General features: G+C 36.3%; 2 protein-coding genes across 19 annotated transcripts; both read left to right on the forward strand.

The window, feature by feature from the left end:
• The first annotated feature begins 1580 nt into the window (after window positions 1-1580).
• pbxip1b (pre-B-cell leukemia homeobox interacting protein 1b) lies at window positions 1581-16931 on the forward strand. Of its 18 annotated transcripts, XM_081389662.1 has the most exons (12): window positions 1863-1932; window positions 3669-3757; window positions 4092-4210; window positions 5590-5793; window positions 5972-6110; window positions 6180-6251; window positions 7883-8107; window positions 10045-10068; window positions 11578-11621; window positions 11729-11845; window positions 12255-12522; window positions 12697-16931. In XM_081389662.1, the coding sequence occupies exons 3-12, from the start codon at window positions 4154-4156 to the stop codon at window positions 14034-14036; spliced, it is 2490 nt and encodes an 829-aa protein (XP_081245788.1). In that variant the 5' UTR covers window positions 1863-1932; window positions 3669-3757; window positions 4092-4153; the 3' UTR covers window positions 14037-16931. The 18 variants fall into 18 exon arrangements, with proteins under 18 accessions (XP_081245789.1, XP_081245783.1, XP_081245791.1 ...); XM_081389665.1 differs by lacking the exon at window positions 10045-10068 and having other exon boundaries at window positions 1756-1932; XM_081389660.1 differs by lacking the exon at window positions 4092-4210 and having other exon boundaries at window positions 1761-1932.
• A 471-nt stretch (window positions 16932-17402) lies between these two features.
• Window positions 17403-22361, forward strand: LOC308704443 (toll-like receptor 12). The gene is made up of 3 exons (XM_081388746.1): window positions 17403-20025; window positions 20202-20410; window positions 21952-22361. Exons 1-3 carry the CDS (start codon window positions 17506-17508, stop codon window positions 22076-22078), a joined length of 2856 nt encoding a protein of 951 aa, XP_081244872.1. The 5' UTR covers window positions 17403-17505; the 3' UTR covers window positions 22079-22361.
• The last annotated feature ends 2357 nt before the right edge of the window (window positions 22362-24718 follow it).

Consider the following 24718-nt stretch of genomic DNA (forward strand, 5'->3'; position numbering starts at 1 on the left):
GAAAGAAAGGTAAAACAAAAAAAATTGTGAGTATGTAGGCTACCAACATATAGCATACAATCAGTGGTATTTCAGTATTTATATAGGCTACTACTAATTAAATTTTATAAATATTTTAAAATTGGCTTCCAGTTTTATATTTTCAGTCATTTCAATTTAGTTTGAAGTTTTTTGTATATTTTTATTTAGCTTTAATTTCTTTTTATTTGAGTTTTAGTCATTTAAGTTGGCCTACTTCAAATCAAATTTAACATTTCAGTTAGTTGTCACGTTGCAACATTTCTAATTTTCGTTTAAGTTTTTCATCAAAAATTTATCATTTGTTTTATTTCAACTACGGAAACGGGGTTTTTAATAGTTTTAACTTTTGTTTTAATATCAATATGACTACAAAAAAGGAAGTAACTTAAATGTCAGGTTTCAAGAACTATAAGATATTAATGCTAAGCAATATTTAATGCTCATTTACATCGATGATTCAAACATTTAATGAAACAAAGCGAGGGCTCACAAACATTTAGCCTTGGCCTTGTTTAATTGTGTGCAATCTACTGATGCTACCGTTAGGGGGCGCCCCATGCAACCCCAAAAATCTACTGAATGTGTTATTCTAAATACTAGTAAATACCATGTTACTAAACCAGTATATTAATTGCCAGATCATATCTAAAGCAGATTTACAGTGTTATTTATTATGTCTTTTTCTTTTTTTTTAGAGTTTTTGAGCCAATGGATGATTCATCACAGCTGTGTTGTTGATGTGTTGGCCTGAATCCAGATATCTTCACACATGCATAAACACACATGCCTTACAAGCATCAGAGGCTGCTGTATTAATGCGCTTTAAAGCAGTATTGTTAAATTATGCAATAAATAAAAATAATATATAAAAAACTGATTGTGTATAAACTGGTGTGTGTCCCCGATGTAACAAAAATACATATGCAAATACAAGTTGAACAAATACAATATGCCATAAATATGCTCATTAAAATACATACTAAACATTTTACATAAATGGTTATGAAATGTGTTGGTGAAAAGAATAGTGCTTTATCAAAATAAATAAAATAAACTGAGGTATTACACTCAAGGTCAATGTAGAGTCACTTATCTGTCTGTACACTGTAAAATAATATTGTTGGTTTAACTTAAAAAAGTAAGTAACCTGGGTATTAGGGTCCCTAGATATGGCTCAGATCTCTTTCAAAGGTCCAGGCCTATAGACTTAAAAAAAAAAAAAAAAAGTTATTATATATTTTTTGTTAATTATAGTCTCTCTTTTTTTTTTTTTATCAGTATGTTTTCAAGATAAACAACATAAATCCAAATAAGCAAACACTAGCAAAACAACTACATAAAAATAAATTTTATTAAAATTAAAAGCATCAAAAACATGAAATTATTTTTTAAGAGCGACATATGTTGTTGATCTGTTTTTATTATTATGAAAATATTTCATTCATCAGAGCAAGTGACTTAAACCACTATTTTTCTGCAAATAGCCCTTGAAATTGGTTTTGAATCTATAAAATTGTCAAAAAAAAAAGTTCTTAGTATTTGGACACCTCTATGATTTTACGTAACCAGACGTATACACCAAGTCTAATACATAAGGATGAAGGGTTGTTAGGATCCTTCCCTCCGTTTGTTTTAGCACATGTTCCTCATTTTCATGTCACCTGTGTTTGTCAGTCACAAAAAAGGTGTGCTTTGAAGGACGGAGGATAAAGTATGCTGTCATTGGTGGAGAATGCAGCATGTGGGCGGGACATAGCTGAACGGCAAGCGCTGATTGGCGGAAAACTTTACAGACAGAAGCCGTCTCCAAGACAAAACTGCACACTGGAGTTTGCAACTTTGCACAAGAGACGAGAAAGTGGTGGATATTTAACCTGTATTAAAGACGGAAAGTTGCCTCAGAGTTACCAGGTATGGTTCTGTTTGATACTTTGACATTTTTCATATTTAACCAAACTCAAATTTGTGAAGCCCGTCAGCTTGTTTGTTTTTCTTGTATTTCCGGCATGTGCATGCATGTAAAGTGCGCCTCGGACATTTGTTTGAGGGTTTTACTGAACACTCCCATTTTGACAGCTGCCTCTGCTTAAAATACACACATACGTGTAACATACAAACACACAGAGAACACACGATGGCGTGCAGTGTATAGTATGCATGACGCATGAAAGTAATAGTTGTGCGGATGTTTTCATATCGTCGAGATGTGTCCTTGTATGGGCATTTTATTTAGGACGAGGTGATGGGAGAGATAAGACTGACAGACGAACAGATTAAGCTTTTCCTTTCAAATATGGGCTAACATGGTTAAACTCAGGGATAATCTAACAGTTCAAACATTTTTTCCACAAAATGCCATACAGTTATTGTTACTTCTGTAAAATGATAATCAGTAATTGTTATTATTCATAATTACAATCAGAGTATAATTATTTTGTAATTGTATTACATTAATATTTTAAGAAGCCTGTGAAAGCTAAGCTTTTGTCTGTGAACTTAAAATGTGATATTAAATACTTGACAAAAATAATGTATTATACTTTTATAATTATTTATATATCATTTATATAAATATTAAATATCAGTATTTTCTGTTTTGTAACAGAATTCTAGGATAAACCCATTTCAGGTGCACTTTGTGCTTCTTTCTGTGTTATTTTTAGCTGTTACCATCTATTTCAGACATTCTTCTATATCCTCAACAACTCTCATGTCTCATGGCTACATTGAAAAAAAAAAAACTCTCATGGGAGTCACATTATTAGCAGACCCAAATTACTGTGAAAGGAAAAAGATCCTTATTAAAGAGTGAAGTGTGTCACAAAGTGGTTCGACTGTGGTTAGGCCTCTTTTCATTTTCTAAATTTGCATTGAAGATTCACCATTTTGGCTTAACAGGGTCCCATTCTTGCTCAGTCTTTGCCAGATCTTAAAGTTCAGATCTACTGAATATTCATAAGATTTAGCACAAATGGAAAATGTTTGAATAAGTTGCTGTAAATGATTGTTAGACTTTGGCCCACTTGGAAAAGTAGCCCACATCAGTCTTGGTTTTCTCACTGGTATTCTGGTAGTGACAGTAGGTCCTTTGCTTTGTTTTGTCGGTGCTTTCAGCAGGAGTATAACTCCACCATTCTCTTCTTGCATTAATGCCTTTAGCGCTGTTTCTCTTGACATCCTTAGTTACACAGTTCTGTGCCAAGATATTTGCCAGCAAGGAAACCGGTGGTGCAACCAATGGGAAAACACAAGGATAATACTAATGAAGTGAAAACTCTTTCACTGCATCTTCAGCTTTTCACTGTTTCCTTTCCTACTTTTTTCACTCATAGAGGCCTGTAATGGAGTCACTGTCCTCACTGAACTCGCTCACCACCATCTCTGTTATATAAACGTTGTTCATTTGGGGTTACGTGACTAATGTGCACAGACAGCATTCGTGATGTATGCAAAACAGTAGTATTAATACATGTTCAAAGTCCTTTACATGTCCTTTAAGTATGTTGTTGTTTTGGACTCATGCAATGAAACTCAACACATATTACAGTTAACCCTTACATTTTTTTTATATTGTCTGTTGATTTGACACAAAAATAGAGCTGATGACTTTCTGAAGTGTTTAAGAACACTTACTGTGTGTTTTGCAGTTGCTGGACGGAGCCGCTAGGGGGCGATGTCTGAAAACAGCAACAGTGCCAGTGGCAACAGCTGGAGTCTTCCTTCCCCAGGGGTAAAGGTGCGTTTCAGTGTCAGAAGCAGGGGCGGAAGTCTCTGAGGTTGGAAAATTATCATGTTGTTGCATGTCTTGATACAAGGGTCAGCGACGTTACGTTGAATCTATTGGTTTATTCAAAAATAAAATGCAAATCATACATGCAGTGACCTTAAAGCTACAATATGCTTTTTTTTTGCCGCTAGGGGTCGCTAACCTCTTACAATAACAAAGGCGTAGGTTGACGACGCAGTGATAAGCGGAATCTTGGAACTTGTCGTCATGCCGATGGATCTAATAATGTTTATGGATGAGTGAAAACATTTATGTTTTTTGACATGACTGTGGCATGAAGCAGGTCGCGATTGCTAACGAGACACAGATATCAGCGCCACACACAAGTCCCGCAGATATAAAGGAATGAGGACATTTCATTATACCGAACTACCGACAAGTGCTGAATTACTACTCACACAGGTCAGTTTATTCGACGAATGAAACTAGTGAGGTAACGCAGCGCTGTTTCACTTGGTCTACTACACTATCACACAAAACTGCATTTGAGTGTTGAAAGTTATAGGCCTAATGTTATTTTATGTGTTAGTTTGTTGGCTATATGAGACTAGCAGTAAGCTATATCAACATTAGAATAACATACTGATCATATTCTAACATTTCATCATGTTGAGCTATATAACATTGATTCGTTTTATGTACATTTGCACATGCAAGAGCGGCGTCCCGGTCAAGTCGTGACTCATGAAGTCGAAGTTAGTCGCGGACGTGGAGCTCTCGGCATCTTGAAAACGCCACGCCGATATTGATCCTCGTTTTATTTCTCCTTTTGTCCGCAAGTCTGCTTGCGATGGCTACTATGGCAGTACAAGCGGAAACCAGGGATAACGTGGATATTACGTCATTGACAGGCGACAAGTTACAAGGGACTATTTAAAATTGTGAATTTCTCTGAATTTACAAATTCTTGGAAACATTTAGCATATTGTAAGCACACAATTGAAAGAAATGTATAACACTGTGCAAGTGTTTTTTGGATATTTTGATACAAAATTCTTACATATTATACCTTTAAATACACTGATGATTATGTTTTTCGTTTCTGAGTTAATATTAATGGGTATGTATTGTGCTGTGACCTTAATTACTATTACATTATGAATGAGTAACTCATGACATTAATGATAATTATTATTATTATTATTACTATTATACCTTAATATTGAAAATTTGATTTAAAAACATTTAGAAAATTATTCAGTACATATTCCTGTTTGGAAATGTGTTATTATTACTTGTTCACACCACATGAATTTTATTTAGAATCATTAAATTAAATAATTTCTTGAAAATTGTATAAAGGTTTTTGAAAATCAAATTAATCCAACATGGGGAAGAAAAAAAATCAGAACTTATTTGTAAACTAGATTTTTTTTATCTTTATCATGGACACTCTTAAAGGAATAGTTCACTTAAAATTTTAAATTCAGTCATCATTTACTCACCCTCAATTTGTTTCAAACCTGTATGCATTTCTGTCTTCTGCTGAACACAAAGGAAGATATTTTGAAGAATGTCAGCAACCAGACAGTTGATGGGCCACGAGGACTTTCATAGTAGGAAAATAAAATACTATGGAAGTCAATGGGGTCCATCAACTGTTTGGTTGCCGAAGAAATTCAATAAATGATGACAGAATTTTCATTTTCATTTTGAAGTGAACTATTCCTTTAATTTCACTGACCCACAACCCCATTACTCTCGTTGTAGGATATTGTGTCAAGACAATGCTAAAATTATAGAGAATAGGTTTGTTTGACAGAGACACTTTTCATGTACAGGAGTCTGGAGCTGAGAATGTGGGTCCGGTAGCTGAAGATCATAAGGTCGAGGGGCAGCTTTCAAAAGCACCTGAGCCCTCATCGGAGGCCAACAGTGACCTGGAGAAGCACTCATCTGCTCACCAGCCAGAGACAGAGACATCATCACAGTTGCAGTCTGACCCAGCTCTCACCCATCGGTCAGAGCAAGCTCAGGAAACTCAGGTGTCCTCCTTGAATAAATGTTTCAGATGATCTCAAATCCTGATGGCCATAACAAATTTTACTATATGACTTTTAGGTCACCCAAAAATGAAATTTCGGTCATTTCCTCATGCGCTTTTCCTGTTCCTTTAATGTCAAATAGTAACAGAATTTTGTTGATCTACCAATTGTTTGCCAGGTAACGTCTCCAGAGACGAATGATGGTCGGGCTCAGCTGAATGCAGCACATGTCAATGAAGACCCCAGCTCTGTCAGTGCCACTGTTGAGGACGTCAGCTCCTGGACCCCTGACCATGAGGAACGAGAGGCCCTTACAGGTCACTCGGAGAGCCCAGTTTCTCCTGGCACTGATGTTGATTCATTCTCTGACTCATATACTCACATAGGTCCTACCTCTGGATCAAGTCCACTTCCTGCTTCAGTTTGTCAGGAAAGAGAGTCTCTGAGGAAAACTGAAGGTGAGTTATATACAACATAAATGGTAGTGCCACATACTTTTTCCTCAGTGTATTTATATTTGATGTCTCTATGTTTTGTGTACATTTTAAAGTGTTGTTGGTGGTCAAAACGGAGCTAAACTACAGTTGGCAGGTCTGATATGGAATGATGATGGACTTGCATGATGACTGGTGGCAGCTTGACAGCTTGATTTCTGTTTAATGTTGTTCTTTATATATACAGCGTTTCAACTCTGATTACATTTCGGATGCATCACTGTCTATGCTTTTTCCCTCTGGTTTAAGTGAATGTTTGCTTGTTCCTGCATCCAGTAAACACTACGGACTTCATCCTGTATTTATTGGCCAAATCTTTTTAAATGGTCTAAGATGGTGCATCAGTGTTTGTCTTTAGTCATTTGAAGGAAGGTATAAGGCTCCAGCAAAATCACTGTAGGACTTTGGCTGTAATGCTTTGAGCAGCTTGTGTAACACAACATACAGTACACTACCGTTCAAAAGGTTGTTTTTGAAAGAATTTTTTTTATACTCCCCAAGGCTGCATTTATTACAGTAAAAATAGTAATATTGTGAAATATTATTACAATTTAAAATGATTATTTTCTATTGTAATACATTTTAAATTGTAGTTTATTCCTGTGATGTCAAAGCAGATTTTTTTTGCATCATTAAGGTCTCATTTGTTATCATTAGTTGATGTATTAACTACCATGAACTAACAATGAGCAAATCATTTGTTACAGTATTTATTCATCTTTGTTATGTTAGTTATTAAAAATACAGATGTTCACAGTTTATTAACTAATGTTAACAAAAACAACTTTTGGTCTTAATAAAGTATTAGTAGATGTTTAAATTAACATAAACAAAAAATGGACAATCCTTCTATAGCATTTATTAATCTTAGTTAATGTTAACTAAAGTAGGTAACTAATGAAACATTATTGTAAAGTGCTACCTCATTGATGATTTGCTGCTTGCTTAAACAGTTGTGTTTGTGGAAATCATGATACTTTTTTATTTTCAAGATATCCTTTGATGGAAAGGAAGTTCTAAAGAAATTTGAAATATTATGTCTTTACTGTCACTTATGATAGATTTAATGGATCCCTGCTGAATAAAAGTATTAATTTCTTTCCAAAAAAAAATCTTACTGCCCCCCCCCCCACCCCCCTTTTAAACGGTATTGTAAAGTATGATAATCTTGTTTGGAAATGCTTCAGTATGGCGTGTTTTAGTCGTCTTGCTAATGTGCAGGGACTGAAGCTGCAGACCAGACTGATGCAGTTCCAGAAATAAAGCCTTATCTCAGTACACGAGTAGAGCCTCAATTCACCAGACATCCCTAACCCTACAATCAGAGGACAGTGAATGGTTAATCACACGTTCCAGGAACAAAAAAAGGATGTTCATGTCCTACTTGTGCAAATAACGTTAGCTATTTTACACACACATATGAAACATCCATAAGGACCCCCCTAAACTATTTAAAAACAGAGACATGGCTGCTGTACTAACCAGCTGTAAAAAGATTGCTTTTTTGTTCGTTTTTTTTTTTTTTTTTTCGTGTTTCGAAAAAATCATGTTTTTAATATCTACTGAATATAATCATATGCCCTGTTTTTGTGTAGAGTCTAAAGGAGTGTTGGAAACAAACAGGAAGGAGGGGGATGGTTTACGAAAGAGAAAAATCTCCCACCTGGGCTCTTTGGACAAGACCGAGACAGAGGACGATGAAGAGGTAGAGGAGGAAGACTTTCAGCCCCCTCAAAGAGAAGAGGAAACTGTCTTTTCATTGAACAAGTGCATCCTTGCATCTGTCATTCTTCTAGGACTAGGAACCATTTTTTTCTCAGGTGAGCGTGAGGCTCCTGTTTTCACACTTTTGTTCTAAAGATTGCTGTATTCTCTGGATTAATTTTAAATGCAGTACCTAGCATGTTCAGATAATCAAATATAATATTTTTAATAATACTTATTAAGGCCAGTTCACACCGCATGGACAAACGTCAACATACACATTTGTTGGGTTTTGTTGGATCAATAGGGCCAGGGCTTTAAACGGGCCGTGCCGGGCTAATAGCACCGGGCCTGCGTTTCCACTGTCGGGCCAGAAGCTCCACAGCGCTTCACTAAAACACGCCTGTAACACGCCTCTCTGGAACAACGTCACACTAACCCATCATTTCACCAACAAATGGAAGTTTTATCAGAAAACTAATCAGAAATCACTGGAAACAGCGTTGAAAACAAGCATGATAAAAGCGGCCGTTTGCTGGCATTTTTGTTGTTTACTTGAATATTTAAAAAACCAAGCATCGATGTTTTACCACAGGTTTACAATAAAAAGTGATACATTGATCATAATAAATTAATTTGTCAAAACTGCACATTAGTCACTCAGAAATAAATTACCGTTAGGTCTATTTCACAAAAGAAAGAGGACACACTTCTTCAGTCGCGTCTGTTTCTGTTTATCTGGTAGTTACAGGACATTAGGCCTATCACATTTAGAAAGAATGATAATTTCTACAAATATATGCCACCAAAAATACGACCTGAGGAGCTTTAGCACTCTCTCGACTCCCATACAGATATTTTCAGTCAGAGAAACAGAGGAAGCTCCCGAAAAAAAAGTTGCTTTATTTTATGATAGTCTGGTACAAAGAGACGAGACGTAGGCTACTGACAGATAAAATAAAAACATGATTGTGATAGCCTTTATGATTGGTCTGATTTCTTCAAGCGTTCACTATGTTTTTTTTACTATGCGTATCTTCAAGCGTTTACTATGTTTACTATGGTAATGGTTTGCGCGCATAGTCTTTTGAATCACAAACAGAAGGCATTCAAACATGAACGCGAGTTAAAATATTTAAAAGTCTTTAATGCAGACAGAATCATCCGGCGCTGCCGTCTCCCGACTCAGGTGAACTCCGCCTCTGTTCGTAACCACTCCTCTAGGCCGAGCTGGCCCGCTTTGGCCCAAGGTATTCGACGGGCCAGAAATCCTGGCCGTTGGCCCCGAGTAAGCCCCGATCAAGCCCCGGAAGTGACAGTGGAAACGCGACTGGCCCTGGCACGCACTAGCACTAGCACGGCCCGGCCCTGGCCCGACAGTGGTAACGCGGCTATTGTGTTTCCCCTGTTGGCGTTGGTCAGGGTTTGTTTTCACCTGACTGAACATGATCAATCAGCGTATGTCGGTGTCTGTAGGGGCAGTGTGAACGTGACAGTTATTTTTCAGAAAATTCTAAATCCAATGGCCAACTTGTTTGTTGCTTTTTGTTGCCGTTTGTCTGTGTGGTGTGAATTATTTAATAATGGTATTTAATTACCATATTCAGCACTAAAATTTTAAACAAAATGTATCATTGCAAATTATATATTATCAGCATAACAATTTGAGTGAGTTAAAAAATCATAAAACTAAATGTGAATGTGAATCCATTTTTTTTTTTTTTTTTTTTTATCCCATAAATTGGATCATCTAGTAAAGACGATGCTGTAGTTATTAGTTTTCAGTCACTAGAGACGTCTACATGAACTACATACTTAGAAATGTGTTTGTTTGAGATAATGAAGGTCATCATTCATAAATGATGATACCACACATTCGTAATGATGGTTATAGTCAAATTCTCCAGGAGTCAAAGACTCCTGGACAAACTGATATTGAATATGGTTTCATAAAAGGGGTCATGTGACCAAAATGTACCAATGCAGTGGCCTAAATCAGATAGTGAATTTGAATATGTTCCTGCGTCTGAGACTGAGGTGTGTTGTTCCACAGGTGTTCTCATGGACCTGGATGATGGTAGGAAGAGAGAGCGCATGTGCATGCGTGTGTGTGTGCGCGCGCCTGGTATTCCCTACATTATTGGGACCAACCAGGATAGTAATACCACTAAATTTTGATCTTATGGGGAAATGTTTTGGTCACCATGAGGAAAGCAGCTTATAAATCATACTAAATTAAGTGTTTTGAAAAGGTAAAAATGCAGAAGGTTTTCTGTAATGGGTAGGCTTATGGGTATGGTTAGTGTGAGGGGATAGAATATACAGTTTGTACAGTATAAAAACCATTATGTCTATGGGAAGTCCCCATAAAACATGGAAACCTGTGTGTGTGTGTGTCTGAATTGAGCTTAAAGATAATTTAGCTCAAAGTAATTTGCTGTTGAATGGTTGCTGCTTTTGTGCTATAATGAATATGCGCTATATATAAACCACTGGTTCTCAACCTTTTTGACTCCAAGGCTCCCTCATCAGATTAAGGATAAAGATTTTTTATTTATTTTTTTAAATGGCAAATTTCTACCTGATAAAATATTTTAGAGTTTAGCAAATCTAGAAAGCTATATATTCGTATTATGCATTAAAATGGCCATTACAGATTGTATAAATATACATGACTTTTCAATGTCTAGAAATCAGATATTTAAACTTAGGCTGCCTCGTACTGTACAGTATATACAGGTTTTACAAGCGTGAGAACCCTGGTTCCTGTAAGTCAATACAAAAAAAGATGGTTAATTTATTATTATTATTATTATTATTATTATTTTCTTTTTAGCTTATTTTAATGATTGTTTTGTCTTATTTTCCATCATTTTAAGATATCTTGAAGCACCATAGTGTGCTCCAGCGCCCTGGTTGAGAACCACTGATTCAAGCTCATTGTATCTCTCACTGTATGTAACTCTAAATATTTTATAGCCTGAAATATTTTCAACACCTCACAAAATATTTTAATAACTGACTATATATTTGTTTTATATCAGACATTTAATAAAACATTTTAATGCTTCATTACATCTAATAATAAGTGCATTATTTATTGTAATTTTATTATTTAACTTAATTTAAAAAATTGTGTACTTAATATTCTTATTTTTAATAATACTTAATATGTTAAAATAAGAGTTTTTTTTCTTGGCACTAAATTATGTTTCCATTTGAAGTCTCATTTTTTTACAATAAGGCCTGGCAGTTGCATTTGAAATTATTTGTGCAGCATTTTAATATCCTGCGTTGTCAGTGGATGCACAACAACTCTGAACAACATTGAAAGGCCAAATCAGATTAGTGACGTGAATGATGCATACATTTAGAAAACTAATCGAAATATGTAAGATTACAGATTCAATTCTGAACATTGCATGCAGTGCTGCAACCACATGCTTTCTGTGTGATCCTTCTACCCCTATTGTTTGAATGTTACAGCTTCATGTTACCTTCCCCATCTTCTTCACATTGACATGTTGCTTTTTTTTTACGATGATGTTTTATCAAGTGAGCTTTGTTTATGTTATTTTCCTCTCAGAAGCAGACGTGGATGTTAAAGAGCTGAAAGATCCAACAAATCAGGTCAGATCATTTGCTCTTCTGTTTTATGTGTGATTTTTCAGACCTACAATTTATCTTAGTCAGTATTATATAGCCTTTTGAATTGTAGATGTATTTGTGTGTGATAGGAGTGGCTGAACCCTGAAGTCTCCAGAGACACGCCTGTTGATCTTCAGCCTCCAGATATTTTAAGCAAACAAGCAAAGGAAGATCAGCAAATATTGTTACTACATGCACAACTTCAGGTACAGACATGTGCAGATCGGCGCTAAATGAAGTCCAAAAGAAACCCTGAAGTCCATTTATAATGTTTCTCAAGGTTTCTTGAACCAACAACGGTTCTAATTTAGTCTTACATTAATGTTTTTCACTTTTTCTTTGACCCTTACAAGTAAATAAGCTGTTTAGTGCACTACCTTTAAATGTATACAGTATATGTAAATTATCTCTTATTCTGTTCCTCAAGGTCTCTGGGTACAAACGCTGTTGCAGTTTACTTTTGAATGATTGTTACATGCAATAAGGCTATTTCTGTATTACATCATTTTCTTTTATAATTCAAAGGAGCAGGGAATCTTTAGATTTCCAATGTATGGCCCCTTTAAAGTGTTTCAGCTGTTCACTGTTCATCATTTGCTCTATTTGTAAACTCAGCAACATCAAGATGAACTGAAAGCAGCACAGCTTCAGGCAGAGGATGGAGAGAAAGAGCGTGTGAGGAGAGAAGAGCTGGAAAAGGAGTACCAGAGGATAAAAGGAGAACTAGACAGGCTACCTGCTCTTCAGAAGGAGTTGGAGCAAGAGAACCAGAGAATGAAAGAAGAAAATGTGAGAGCAAAGAAAGAGCTGGAGGCCCTGCCATCACTGCAGAGTGAGCTGGAGCATCTGAGAGCCAAAGTTTCACAGCTCACACAGAGCACAGGTGCGGTAAACACACATGCACACACATCAGCAACGATTCATCACTGAAACGCATGTGCAATTTACAATCCAGTAGCATATGCATCTCTTCAACGATGCACTTCTTAAAAATGCAATGCTCATGAAATATTTAATTCAATGTATTACTATAAACTCCATCTTAACTCTCTTCCAGAAAGAGCAGAACCTGTGCATCCCGTTGCAGCCTCTCGAGTTCCCCCTGCTGGAGACAAAAGAGACGTACCGCCCATAGACAGACAAGACATGAAGTACAGGAAGACTTGGGACAAAAAGACTGAGGAGAAAGAACAAAGCAAGGGAGACAAAGAAAGGAAAAAGAAGAAAAGTGGAAAAAAGGAAGATGACAAAGAGAGGAGCAAGAGAGGCACTGAGGGAGAACATACTAAGGAACAGAAGGACTGGAAAAAAGATAAAAGCCACCAGGAAGAAGGTAAAGCCGGGAAGAGAAAAGAGTGGATGAAGGACAAAAAACGAGGTGATGGTAAAATGGGGAAAGAAAGTGAAGACCAGATAGATTTTAAAGAGTGGGAGGAGAAAAAAGAATGGAAGGAAGATAAAAAGGGGAAGAAAGACAAACATGTAGGACAGGATGAGAGGAGGGGAGACAAAAAGGACTGGAAGGATACTGGGAAAAAGAAAGGGAAAGCGGTAAAGGAATGGAAACCCAAAGAGGACAAAGACTGGAAAAGCGATAAACAGAGTGGTGGGAATGACCATAAAGAATGGAAAGAGAAAAAGAAAGATGAATGGAAAGGTGAAAAGGAGTGGAGAAAGGAAAAGAGTGAGGGAAAACACAATGATAAAACAGACAAAAGACGGAAAGGAGAGAGAGAGTTTCCCAAAGAGGATGGTGGAAAAGATATGAAGGAAAAGCATTGGAGGGAGAAAGAAACAGAGCCAAAAGATGAAGATCGAAAAAGAGAGGGAATAAAGGAGGAGAAAAAAAACAAGGCATTCTACCATCAAAATGAGGGGAAAAAGAGTCCTAGTCTAAAGGAGAAACCAGACGAGACAACCTCCCATCACCACTCCGAGCATGAGAACTACTGGAGCAAGCAGAGAGAGCGGATCCAGCACTATAACGGGCAGCGGGACACGTGCAGCGGTGTGGCCGACTGTGCTCGAGTCGAGGGACTCGCTCCTGTCGGCCTGCGGGACTTCCAAACGCTTCTCCAATCCTACATGAACAAGCTCCCGGATCCCCAGGACCAGACCTCCAGGGAAGAAGAGCTCCATAAGCTGGTGAAGGAGTTCTTCACGGACGGAGTCTTCGCTCATGATCAGATTCCGTTCAGTGAGTTCGTGGATGACGTGGGGGACATTTTAGAAGACCTGGCGGAAGGAGAAGAGAGCGACAGCGAGGAAGAGGAGAGCGAGGAAGATGATGACGATGAGATGGAGGAATTTGAAAGGGAGGCAATGGAGAAATTTGCACTTCCAGAGGAGTTGAGGAAGGGAGAGCAGAAGAAAGAGCGTGGAAGAGTGAAAGGTTGAAGGTTTGGAGGTTTAAAAGAAAGGTACACCTGGAAGCTATCAGGCCTGATTTCCTGCTTAATCGCGTGGAGTGTCATTTCTAAAGAGCACATTCATTTTGATCAGTAAGGCTTTGCCTTTTCTTTTAATAGATTAAGCAATCCTGTAAGACCTCAGTGATGCTGGTGTCCTTCTTCACAACATGACAGCTGTCTCTGCTCACTTTTCTTTTCTTTTCTTTTCTTACCTTTATTTGAACATGTACATAATTTGACCATTCAATAAAGACTCTTGAGGCGCCTGCTCAGTCATCTAAAGATCTGGGGCTGGATTCACGAAACTTTCTTAATAAAACTTGTAACTTTTATTTATCTCCTTATTTTCAAAGTTTAAGTTAATAAAGTTCTTTTGAGAAAACTGATGAAGAATTCAAATTTTTGAAAAATGTAACACAAAATCTTAAATGTCATCTTCAAATTATGATATAGACTACACAGATGTTTAACAAATTAATTGGACCGTTCAAATATTATAATATTAAGCATTATAATTAGGGCTGGGAATCGATTAAAAAAAAATTAACTAATTAATTGCACAATTTCTGTAATTAATTGCAATTAATTGCATTTCCCCCAAGCTTGTAATCATCAATATTTAAAGGAATAGTTCACTTTAAAATTAAAATTCTGTCATCACTCACCCTCATGTTGTTTTAAACCTGTATGAATTTCTTTCTTCTGCTGAACACAAAGGAAGATATTTAGAAGAATGTCAGTAACCAGACAGTTTCTGGTACCATTGACTTCCATAGTATATATTTGTCCTACTATGGAAGACAATGGGACCCAGAAACTGTCTGATTACTGACATTCTTCTAAATATCTTCCTTTGTGTTCAGCAGAAGAAAGAAATTCATACAGGTTTAAAACAACATGAGGGTGAGTGATGACAGAATTTTAATTTTAAAGTGAACTATTCCTTTTAACTCAGAATCACCTAATTAAACAACACAGGGGAAAAAAAGGAACAGAAAATAGCCCTATATTAAACATCAATATCAATATTTTTTTTCAATAATCAACATAATCAATTTAACAGATTTTTTTTTTTTTTACTAATTCTCAAAATAAAATATAGTCCTACAAAGCTATTATTACCAGAGCATGTAATCAGAGCAGGTAATTTTACCATTGCTGCCCAGCATGGCTATACCAGCTCAGCAAACAGAATTTCACGTTATTTGAGTGGACTGTACTTTTCCAGTGCTCGGTACATGATTGAAGCGTTTGGGCCGTTGTCGACAGAGCCGCCGACACACACGTGACACACACACATACACGGAACGGAGAGCGCGCCGCTGGGCCGTTAGAGCCGCCGACACACACACACACATACACACACGAAACGGAGAGCGCGCCGCTGGGCCGTTAACGACAGAGCGCGCCGACACACACACACGCGGAACACAGCGCGGCGCACACACGGAGCGGAAAAGACCAGCTCAATGAAAGCTGCGCGAGAATGAAACGTGATCGCCGAACACGGAGGGGCGGGACGGCCTTTTCAATAGCAGCCGCAACAGGAAATCATTAAAACGAGGCAAAAAAAGTGTGCTGCGTTAAATGCGTTATTTTTTTTTAACGCGTTAAACATTTCAAATTAATCGCAAAGATTAACGCGTTAATTCCCCCAGCCCTAATTATAATACTAGATACAGAATACATATTACTACTATATTTTACTTTTATAATCTAGCATTCTTGTAAATTTGTTGGATGTTTGTTTGTTTTAGATTAAAAAACCCTTGTTATCAGTGGAGAAAGAGACAGAAAACCCTTTTAGAGATGATGAGGTGCTTGCTACTTAAATTAATAGATGAATACATTTATCTGTATAAATATAGATGTATACAGATACAATAGATTTATTGTATTATATTTGTAGTTATATGTTAGTATACAATCAAAGTCAAATCATTTTAGCATTAAAATGATATTTTATCAATATATTCCTGAATCCAGCTCCAGGAAAACATGCTGACAGAGGGAACGATGTCAGGAACTGAGTTTTTTGGGACTGGTCTACTTTTATGGCACATCAGGTTTATGTTTAAGACCTGGCATATTTCGCACAAATATAATATTTGTCATAAGAATGAATATTCATCAGAAGAATGTAGTTCAGTGTTGAGTGTGAGAGTTACAGTCAAAGCTCGTTTGTAATAATATTCTTATTTTGTCTATCTCCATTTGCATTTTAAGATCATACTTGACTTAAACACTGTACAAATAGAGTTGTGCTGATAGACTATGTTGGAGTTTTATTAATGCTCATAATTTTTGTTATGCTTTGCTTTTTTTAAATTATTTTGTTTGTCATTAGGGTTAGGACTCTTGACCCATTGTTTCTGATTTGTTTGAGAGTTTCACTGTTATTTATACATTTTAATGGAGGATACCTTTAGTAAATAACATGCCTGTATTATCTGTAATTGTTAAAAAGTGTTGCTATAGCCAGCAAAAATATAAGCAAATCCTTAGTTTTATGTAATGCAGTAAGGTGAGTGAGGGTTTGTTATTTTAAGGTGTGTGTATAATTATATCTGAATCATATTGCAGTTGTGTCAAACTGTATGCTGGTCAGGCTAAACTGCTTGCACATTTACAGCGTTCACAGACCCTTGCTTTTTTTTGAACTGTCCAATGCAAAAACTCAAGTACACTTAACTACTTAAAGGCAGCGTGTAGAAGTTTGTCACAGACCACTAAATTGTAACAAAAAGTGCAACACAGATAAATGTAATAATTAATGTATTTAGCCTTTTTAAAGTTTTAATTGCTGAAGTTTAGATGGTAATGGTAGTGGGAAATGTTTTTGCTGTAAAACTGTTTACAGAATAAAGAGGTGTATATGGTTATGCACGATGTGTTTCTTTTCAGTGATTTTTATTTGTCATACGAATTGTACATTTTTAGTAAAACGTCTTAATGAGGCCTGCTATAGTGACTGTATCGTAAAACTAACTTATCTCTTCATCACAACATCACTTTATAGTTCCTAAATAGAAAAAGGTTTTCTCGGTTCCTCCTCTACTGCACTATATTTGAATATACAGAGCCTGAATTTCTGCATGAATGTCAAATGAACTGCATTTTTTGTTGTTCAATATTTTGTAATTATTAAATCTGAAGAAAATCAGATAATATTTGATAAGTGATTTTTTTTTTTTTCATCTGTATTTTACTTTTATTCTTAAGTCAGTTTGATGGAACAGTTTAAAGAAGTGTCCCATTTAAGAATCCTTTCAAACTGGTGGTTCCATGACAAAAAAAGTTACACAGCAAAGAGGCGGGGCTTACTTTTTTTTTAAGAGTGAAAAGAGGAAGTGAGGGAAATAATAGTTCATGCAAGGTCTGAACAAGTACAGTGTGAGGTTAAAAGCTAATGAAAGAAGAGGCATAGGCACAAGTTTATTTAAAGTTGCTCTAAAATGGGTGTGACTGACTCGAATTGCTTGAGCTTCTGGTGGAGATTTGCACTAGGTTTAAGTATCTGCAATGTTGTTTTTACTCTTAAAACTAAACGCTGCATAACCAGCGAGGAGCATCTCCTCAGAGACATGCCCACGACTCTACCACTCACGTACTGCGACCATCGACCAGGAAGGGGTCCATACACAGACTGCAATATTACAGACCTGCGCACTGATCTGTCGAAGGTAGGCATTGAGGTTAGATCCCTTTGTATCTTCAGCGATATAGCAAGCATTCCTGCCAATGCCTTTTCACACTTACCTTCTTTGGAGGTCCTTCAAATAGTAGGTGAAAGCCTTGAGAATATTCAATCTGGTGCCTTTTCAGGACTCCCCAATCTGAAGTATCTGAGGCTGCTTTTCAGTGATCGAATTTGCAGGTCCATTGCCATGGAAAGTCTTGCATTTGCTGGTTTGACTAATTTGGAGGAGTTGACACTGGAAGGTCTGAACTTAACCAACGTATCCATCAATATTTTTGATCCATTGGTTAGTGTAATCAAACTAGACATTAACAGAACTTGTTCACTGGACCTTAGTGATATTTTCTGTTATCTTCCGGTTGGAATGTCCCATCTGAAGGACCTGAATGTGATAAACAGCGGGATTTCAACGATTGAGGCAAAAGAATGTCCAGGGGGATCAAAGACCTGGCCTGTGACTGTTCTCTCTGGGATTCGAAACCTTTACCTAATAGGGAACAGTATCAAAATCATTCAAGCAAACTCATTAGTTGTGTTCCAGAACCTTTCCAGCCTTTTTCTGGAGTTTGCAGGCCAGTCTCTGGATAGTATTTGGGAGTCTGGGATTGGAATGGTCGGTGAGTTGAGTTTGACAGGGAAAAACTACTCAACAAGCTTCAAAGATTTGTGTCATCTCGTGTCCAAACTTCATGTTCAGTCCCTCAGTCTCGTTTTTATGTCAACAGACAGATTGTCTGCAAAGCACTTAAAGGATTGTGGGACAACACTGACCAAGTTATTCATCAGCAGAATGGAAATAGAATACCCGGACTTTAGTTTCTGGACAGGAAACACAGGTATGCAAGCACTGCAGATGGCCCAAATGAAGTTGCTAGAAGCACGGTTCTGTGTTGCTGTGAAAGGGACTGTGTCATCCTTAACCTTGCTAGACCTCACCGGAAATTCAATTACATATATTGCCGGGGACCAGTTTGCTTGTATGCCTCTTCTCGAGCAGCTCTTTCTCAGTGACAATGCCATAAAAACCCTACAGCCGAATGCATTTCGTGGTTTGCATCACCTCAAAATTCTCAAGCTTGACTCGAACAAGATCTCGCAGCTTACTGCAAAAGATTTCAGAACCCTTCAGGCTTTGGAGGTCCTGCTTATCAATGATAACATCATTAAGACTATTGAGGACGGAACATTTCGGGACCAGCGGGAGCTTCGTGAACTGTCATTTGGTAGATTGGAGTATGTTTTTGAGTTGCATCTAAATAGGATTTTTTATGCGTTTCCCCCGAAAATACAGCGACTAAGTATTGATGTAACAACTGGAACAACTTTTTTCCTGGGAAGTACACCACAGCCCGAGGGAACGTTTCTTCTGGAGCTAAGTGGAGACAGGCTGGATTTTGTGGACTGTAACACTTCTGTTTTCACAGCAGTTCGAGAGCTGAAAGTGAATTGCACATTTTTCAGATGCAAGAATGACTTCATGGCACCGTATTTCCCAAACCTGGAATCCTTTGAGTTCTTAGAAGTATCTGAAAAAGCTCATCTCAGTTACACTAAAATCAATACACTGCACCGTCTCAAGCGTCTCAAGCTCACCGACTTGAACTTTAATTATACAGAAGCTGAAAGTGTCTTCAGGAACCTAACGCAACTCCAAACCTTGGTGCTTGTAAACTGCCATCTCAGCTTCCTGACCGAGTGTATGTTTCAAGACCTGACGTCTCTGCAGCTGTTGCGTCTCTACAGCGACAGTCCTCTGGTCTTGATTGATGGTATGTTTGAAGTTTTGCCAGTGCTAACAGCGTTTGTTCTTGACAGAGTGGATTTCCAGTGCAGTTGTGAAAATGGCTGGATTCTTGATTGGGCGGAGAGCACGGAAAAAGTCCAGGTTATCAACTTGCAGAAGCAGAATTGTGTATGGCACTATAAGAAACTCAACTTTTTGGCGACCATGAAGAAGCTGTGTCAGACTGATTTACAGTTCATTTGCTATGTAGCCACAGCTGGCAGCGTTTGTCTTCTGCTGTCGGCAGCCGTTGGATATCGCTTTGCTCGCTGGCCTTCCATAGTCCTCTTCTTCCGCCTGAGAGGATGGGTGGAGAGAAGGTTTGGTAGGAAGTGGCATAGGAGGAGGACAAGAGTCGAGGAGATGCAGTACGATGCCTTTGTGTCTTTCTGTAGCCGAGATGAGGCCTGGGCTCTGGGAGAGTTGGTTCCTCGGCTGGAGGAACAAGGGAACCCGAGACTGAGGCTCTGTTTGCACAACAGAGACTTTGAGGTGAGGTTTATAAATGAAATTATGTTCTTTGTAATCTTCTGAATTTAAATGCATTAATAAAAGAAATGTTGTTGAGGGACCTGCTTTTAATAAGCATTAACAGTTTATCCATCTCCAAGATGTAGTCTCACTTTGAAAAAATGATAATAATAATAATATTGTGCAACATCTTGTAGGTGGGTAAAAATATCATGGACAACATCACCGAGAGTATCTACAGCAGTCAGTGCACTGTGTGTTTGATCAGCCGCCTCTATCTGCGTAGTGACTGGTGCAGTCTGGAGATGCGAGTGGCCACAAACAGGCTGCTGGAAGAGCAGAAATACAGACTCATCCTCATCTTCCTCGAACACATCTCTCCTTTTGAGCTATCTGCTTTCCATCGGTAAGAAGGGGAAGATGGAAGATGCCCCCTTAAGAACAATGTGCGAAACTGCAAAATATTTAGAGATTAGTTTAGGAAGAACAGGGTGACAATGGATCAGCCAATATGCACTCAAAAGTTTGAGGTCCATAAAAAAGAAATTGGTAACACTTAACAAAAAGTGTTGAAAAAGTCTAATTTGTTAACATTAGTTAATGCATTAACATGAACTACCAATGAACAATATATTTGTTACAGTATTTATTAATCTTTGTTACTCTCATCCTTCCCTCGCACTTTGTGACAAATCCTTCCCTCACAGGTCAAAATGACCGGAAGGCCTTAAAATTATACTTAATTTAATTTTTTTTCTCTGTTTTAATGCAATTTTTTTTGGAGATTTTTTATTTATCACTGTATTTACCTTTAAATTGCTATTTGTTTATTACTATTGTGTAAATAACATATTAAATGAATAATAATTTAAGCACATTCTTTCATCTTAAATTCAAAATAACACAATTTCGTGCATAACCCTTTTAATTCAGCTTAAGTCAAAATATCTTACATTTAGTGTCTTTGCCGACCTCTTGTGGAAAAAATAATATAACATGATATGTGATGACCCTTGCCACTAGATGGCCTTATAGCTTTTGCACTGAAGCATTCTTTGCATTCCATTCATTCCTAAGGCCAAGGAGGTCAAAATGACCCATGAGGGAAGAATTTGTTACTGTTTAAAATTTCAAACACAAAACTCCTAACTAATATTTACTAATGAAACCTTATTGTAAACTGTTACCATAAATTAATACTTTTATCCAATAATAACACATTAAATTGACCAAAAATTACAGTATGAAGAAAATTTTTTTTTCTATTTGTTAAAAAATCTTGGAAAAAAAACATATCATGGTTTCCACAAAAATATCACAGTTCACCAGTTTTCAACATTGATAATAAGAAAGCAGCAAATTTCTTGAGTGGCAAATCAGAATGATTTCTGAAGGAAAATTTAGGTTTGCAATCATAGGAATAAATTACATTTTAAAAAAACATTTATTATGTAATAATAATAATATTTTTGTATTTTTGTTCAAATAAATGCAGCCTTGGTGAGCATAAAAGATTTCTTTCAGAAACATAAAAAATCTTACCGACCCCAAACTTTTGAACGTATTATTATAAACTTATCATAGCTGGCATCTCATTTATTTATTTATTTTTATTTTTTGCAATATGTTTGCTAATCATTGAATATTATTAAACTAATTTAACTAATTTATTTATTTGAAAAGAGCTGTTAATAATGTAAATCAAATATTGTATGTAAATTTGCATTTTGTCAAATTTACTAATGTAGAAAAGTTAAATTTAATAACAGCATAATAATTCAATAAATGTTTTGAGATCAGTTTTAGTGATATTTATGGTCAAGAGGAAAATGAAAGGTGGGGAGGACATCTTACACCTCCTTACTCCGTTGTTTCTTATTTTATGTATTTCTTTAAAATAGACTAATTTTCTCATGTTATAAATTGTATTGTCACTACTTTCCATAGTTTGGCCAGACTGATGAGATCCCGCACATATCTGGACTGGCCAGTGGATGAAGCTGACAGAGTGCACTTCTGGGATCGTTTAAGGAGGAACATTGCAGAAGAAGACACAGTGAAATCATTAATATGACAAACATATGAACTGAAGCTTCAAAAAAGAATCATGTTACAGGTGTTTGAAACTATATTTGAAATAATATCTTAATTGTTTTACAGGAAGCTTCTTGAAACTACACCATTAAACATATGGTGCTTGTTGTCATGTTATGCTTATCAGTGCTAATACATGTATATTGAGCTTGATGGAGTATATGAAGTTGTTGATTCATGCTTTTTTAAAGGTGTCACTGTATGATTCTAATCCTGACTTAATTATAAATAATTTAATCAAATTAATAAATTGCTCTTATCACAATCTTTTCCATCAATGTCTGCACATAAATTTACATTGAGTGCAGCTTTCGCAAGTTACAACAGAAGAGATACTCTTGCATATAACGGTAACGCTTTACAATAAGGTTCATTAATTAACATTAGTTAATGTATTAACTAACATTAACTAAATATCAGCAATACATTTGTTACAGTATTTATTATTCTTTGTTAATATTAGTTGATAAAAGTACAGCTGTTTGTTCATATTAGTTCACAATGCATTAACTAATGTTAACAAATACAACCTTTTATTTTAATAATGTATTAGTAAATGTTGAAATTAATTTTGAATAAGATAAATAAATGCTGAAGAAGTATTGTTCATTCTTAGTTCATGTTAACTAAGGTAGTTAACTAATGTTAACTAATTAAGCTTATAAAGTGTTACCCAAATAACTTTATTGCCATTGCCACTTAAAGCTGGTTTCCTCAGCTGTGCCATTATATTATCTTGCTTTTATAAATATATAGGAGGAAAGACAGAGATAGGGTAGGAAAAACATGTTTCAGTTCCAATTATGAATGTTCGTTTAAACTCTTAAATAAAAGGTTCCAAAAGGGGGTTTTCAGATTGATACCATAGAAGAACCATTTCAGTGAACAGTTCTTAAAAGAACCTTTTTTTTTTCTTAGTGTGAAGAGCATTTTAATAATCTAAAGAGCCTTTTTTTTTCCACAATAAACAACCTTTTGTGCAATGGAAAGGTTTCTTGGATGTTAAGGGTTCTTCCATAGATGCCAAATAAGAGAGTGTATATTCATTTTTACACCAGTCAAAAAAATGCTTGAAATTACTTTTTTTTAGACAAACAGAATGAATTTCTTTACAGAGCTTCAGTTTCATTTCCAAAAGCTGCACTCAAAAGATTCTCCTTTTTTACTGCAATACCTCAGCAAAAAAACAACAACGTTTTTGGTAAATCTGACCATGCCTACTTTCAAACACTAAATGGCGCTGTTACACAGAGAGTTTTAATGGGGACTTTCCATAGACATAATGGTCTTTTAAAACCACATATTCTATCTACCCTACTCCTAACCTACCCATCAAAGAAAACTTTCTGCATTTTCACATTTTCAAAATACATCACTTTATATAATTTATTAGCTGTTTTCCTCATGGGTTCAAAAACATGGACAAGGATTTGGGATATTGCAACACACACACACACACACACACACACACACACTCACTCACTCACTCACTCACACACACACAGAGAGAGAGATGGTTTAAATAATCTGAATAAGCACAGAATTGGCATGTTAACATAGGTCAGTTTTAAGTCTTTACATCAGTGACATTTTAGATGAGATTTACAAAATGTGCTTGAAACACCAACAGCTGTCTTTGTTTAATTGCCACTTAACTGATCAGTCTCAGCTCTGTGCAGCAAATAACACAAACACATAACTAACTCAAGCTGTTCAGAGCCGTAGTGTAGCCGGAATGCATTCCTGCATCAGAATCACTGTCAACATAGAAACCCCCTAATCAATCAGTCGATCGTTGTCATGATGTCCCCACTGATTGAAGCTAATCTACAAACCAGTTCTGAAACCATCAATCTCTTGAGATGTTCTTTTCACATCTGCGCTTGCACAACACATTTATTTCTGAAGATACGCCTATGATGTTGAGCAACCTTATACTACCTTGGCAACTGGTAGAACATATTAACTAAACTAATGCCTAATAAAATATAAATAAAAGATTGCCTTCAAAATATATTTACAGGTTATGTTATATGATTATTACTACTGTTATTTCATTTTTGCAATTCCAATGCGATACAGCTCATATAGAGGTAGGGTTAACATTTGGGCGTGTCCTGCTTTACAACATGTGCTACTCGTGGTTTTAACACAGCATGTTCTGCCTGATACAGTGATAGATTTTACATTTTATGCCTTTCAAGATTTATCTTGATCCCAAAATACAACCCATGGTGCTACCCGTGTTTTTAGAATGGTGGTAGTAAGCCAGATATCCTAATATGTGTTTTCTAACTGTAAGAAGTGCTACCCATGTTATATTAAAGATCTTATACTGGGAAAAATATATTTTTTTATAGGTTAACCTATACTAAGGTCTGATTTTCACTGGCATATTCAGTCAGAGGGCCTCAAATTAATATTTACATTAAAATTATAATGGGTAAAATATAAAATAATGTTTTATACTGTTTTATAATAATGTTTTATATTATATATTATACTTTTGAAAATTTGCATTGTAATTCAAGTTTTAATGCAGTGACGGCAATAAATTCTGTTGTATTGTAGTACCATAATTATGGCAAACAATACTACTCAAAGGCAAACAAAACCTACA

The sequence above is a fragment of the Scardinius erythrophthalmus genome (genome assembly GCF_964197995.2).
Source record: "Scardinius erythrophthalmus genome assembly, chromosome: 16".
Lineage (NCBI taxonomy): Eukaryota > Metazoa > Chordata > Actinopteri > Cypriniformes > Leuciscidae > Scardinius > Scardinius erythrophthalmus.

Excerpts from the sequence above, each read along its gene's own strand:
- pbxip1b (XM_081389657.1), top strand. The coding sequence starts at position 3,695 with ATGTCTGAAAACAGCAACAGTGCCAGTGGCAACAGCTGGAGTCTTCCT. Across the intron at positions 11,846-12,254 it reads TACTACATGCACAACTTCAG|CAACATCAAGATGAACTGAA; the intron begins GTACAGACATGT and ends TTGTAAACTCAG. Across the intron at positions 12,523-12,696 it reads ACAGCTCACACAGAGCACAG|AAAGAGCAGAACCTGTGCAT; the intron begins GTGCGGTAAACA and ends ACTCTCTTCCAG.
- LOC308704443 (XM_081388746.1), top strand. The coding sequence starts at position 17,506 with ATGGGTGTGACTGACTCGAATTGCTTGAGCTTCTGGTGGAGATTTGCA. Across the intron at positions 20,026-20,201 it reads TGCACAACAGAGACTTTGAG|GTGGGTAAAAATATCATGGA; the intron begins GTGAGGTTTATA and ends AACATCTTGTAG. Across the intron at positions 20,411-21,951 it reads GAGCTATCTGCTTTCCATCG|TTTGGCCAGACTGATGAGAT; the intron begins GTAAGAAGGGGA and ends TACTTTCCATAG.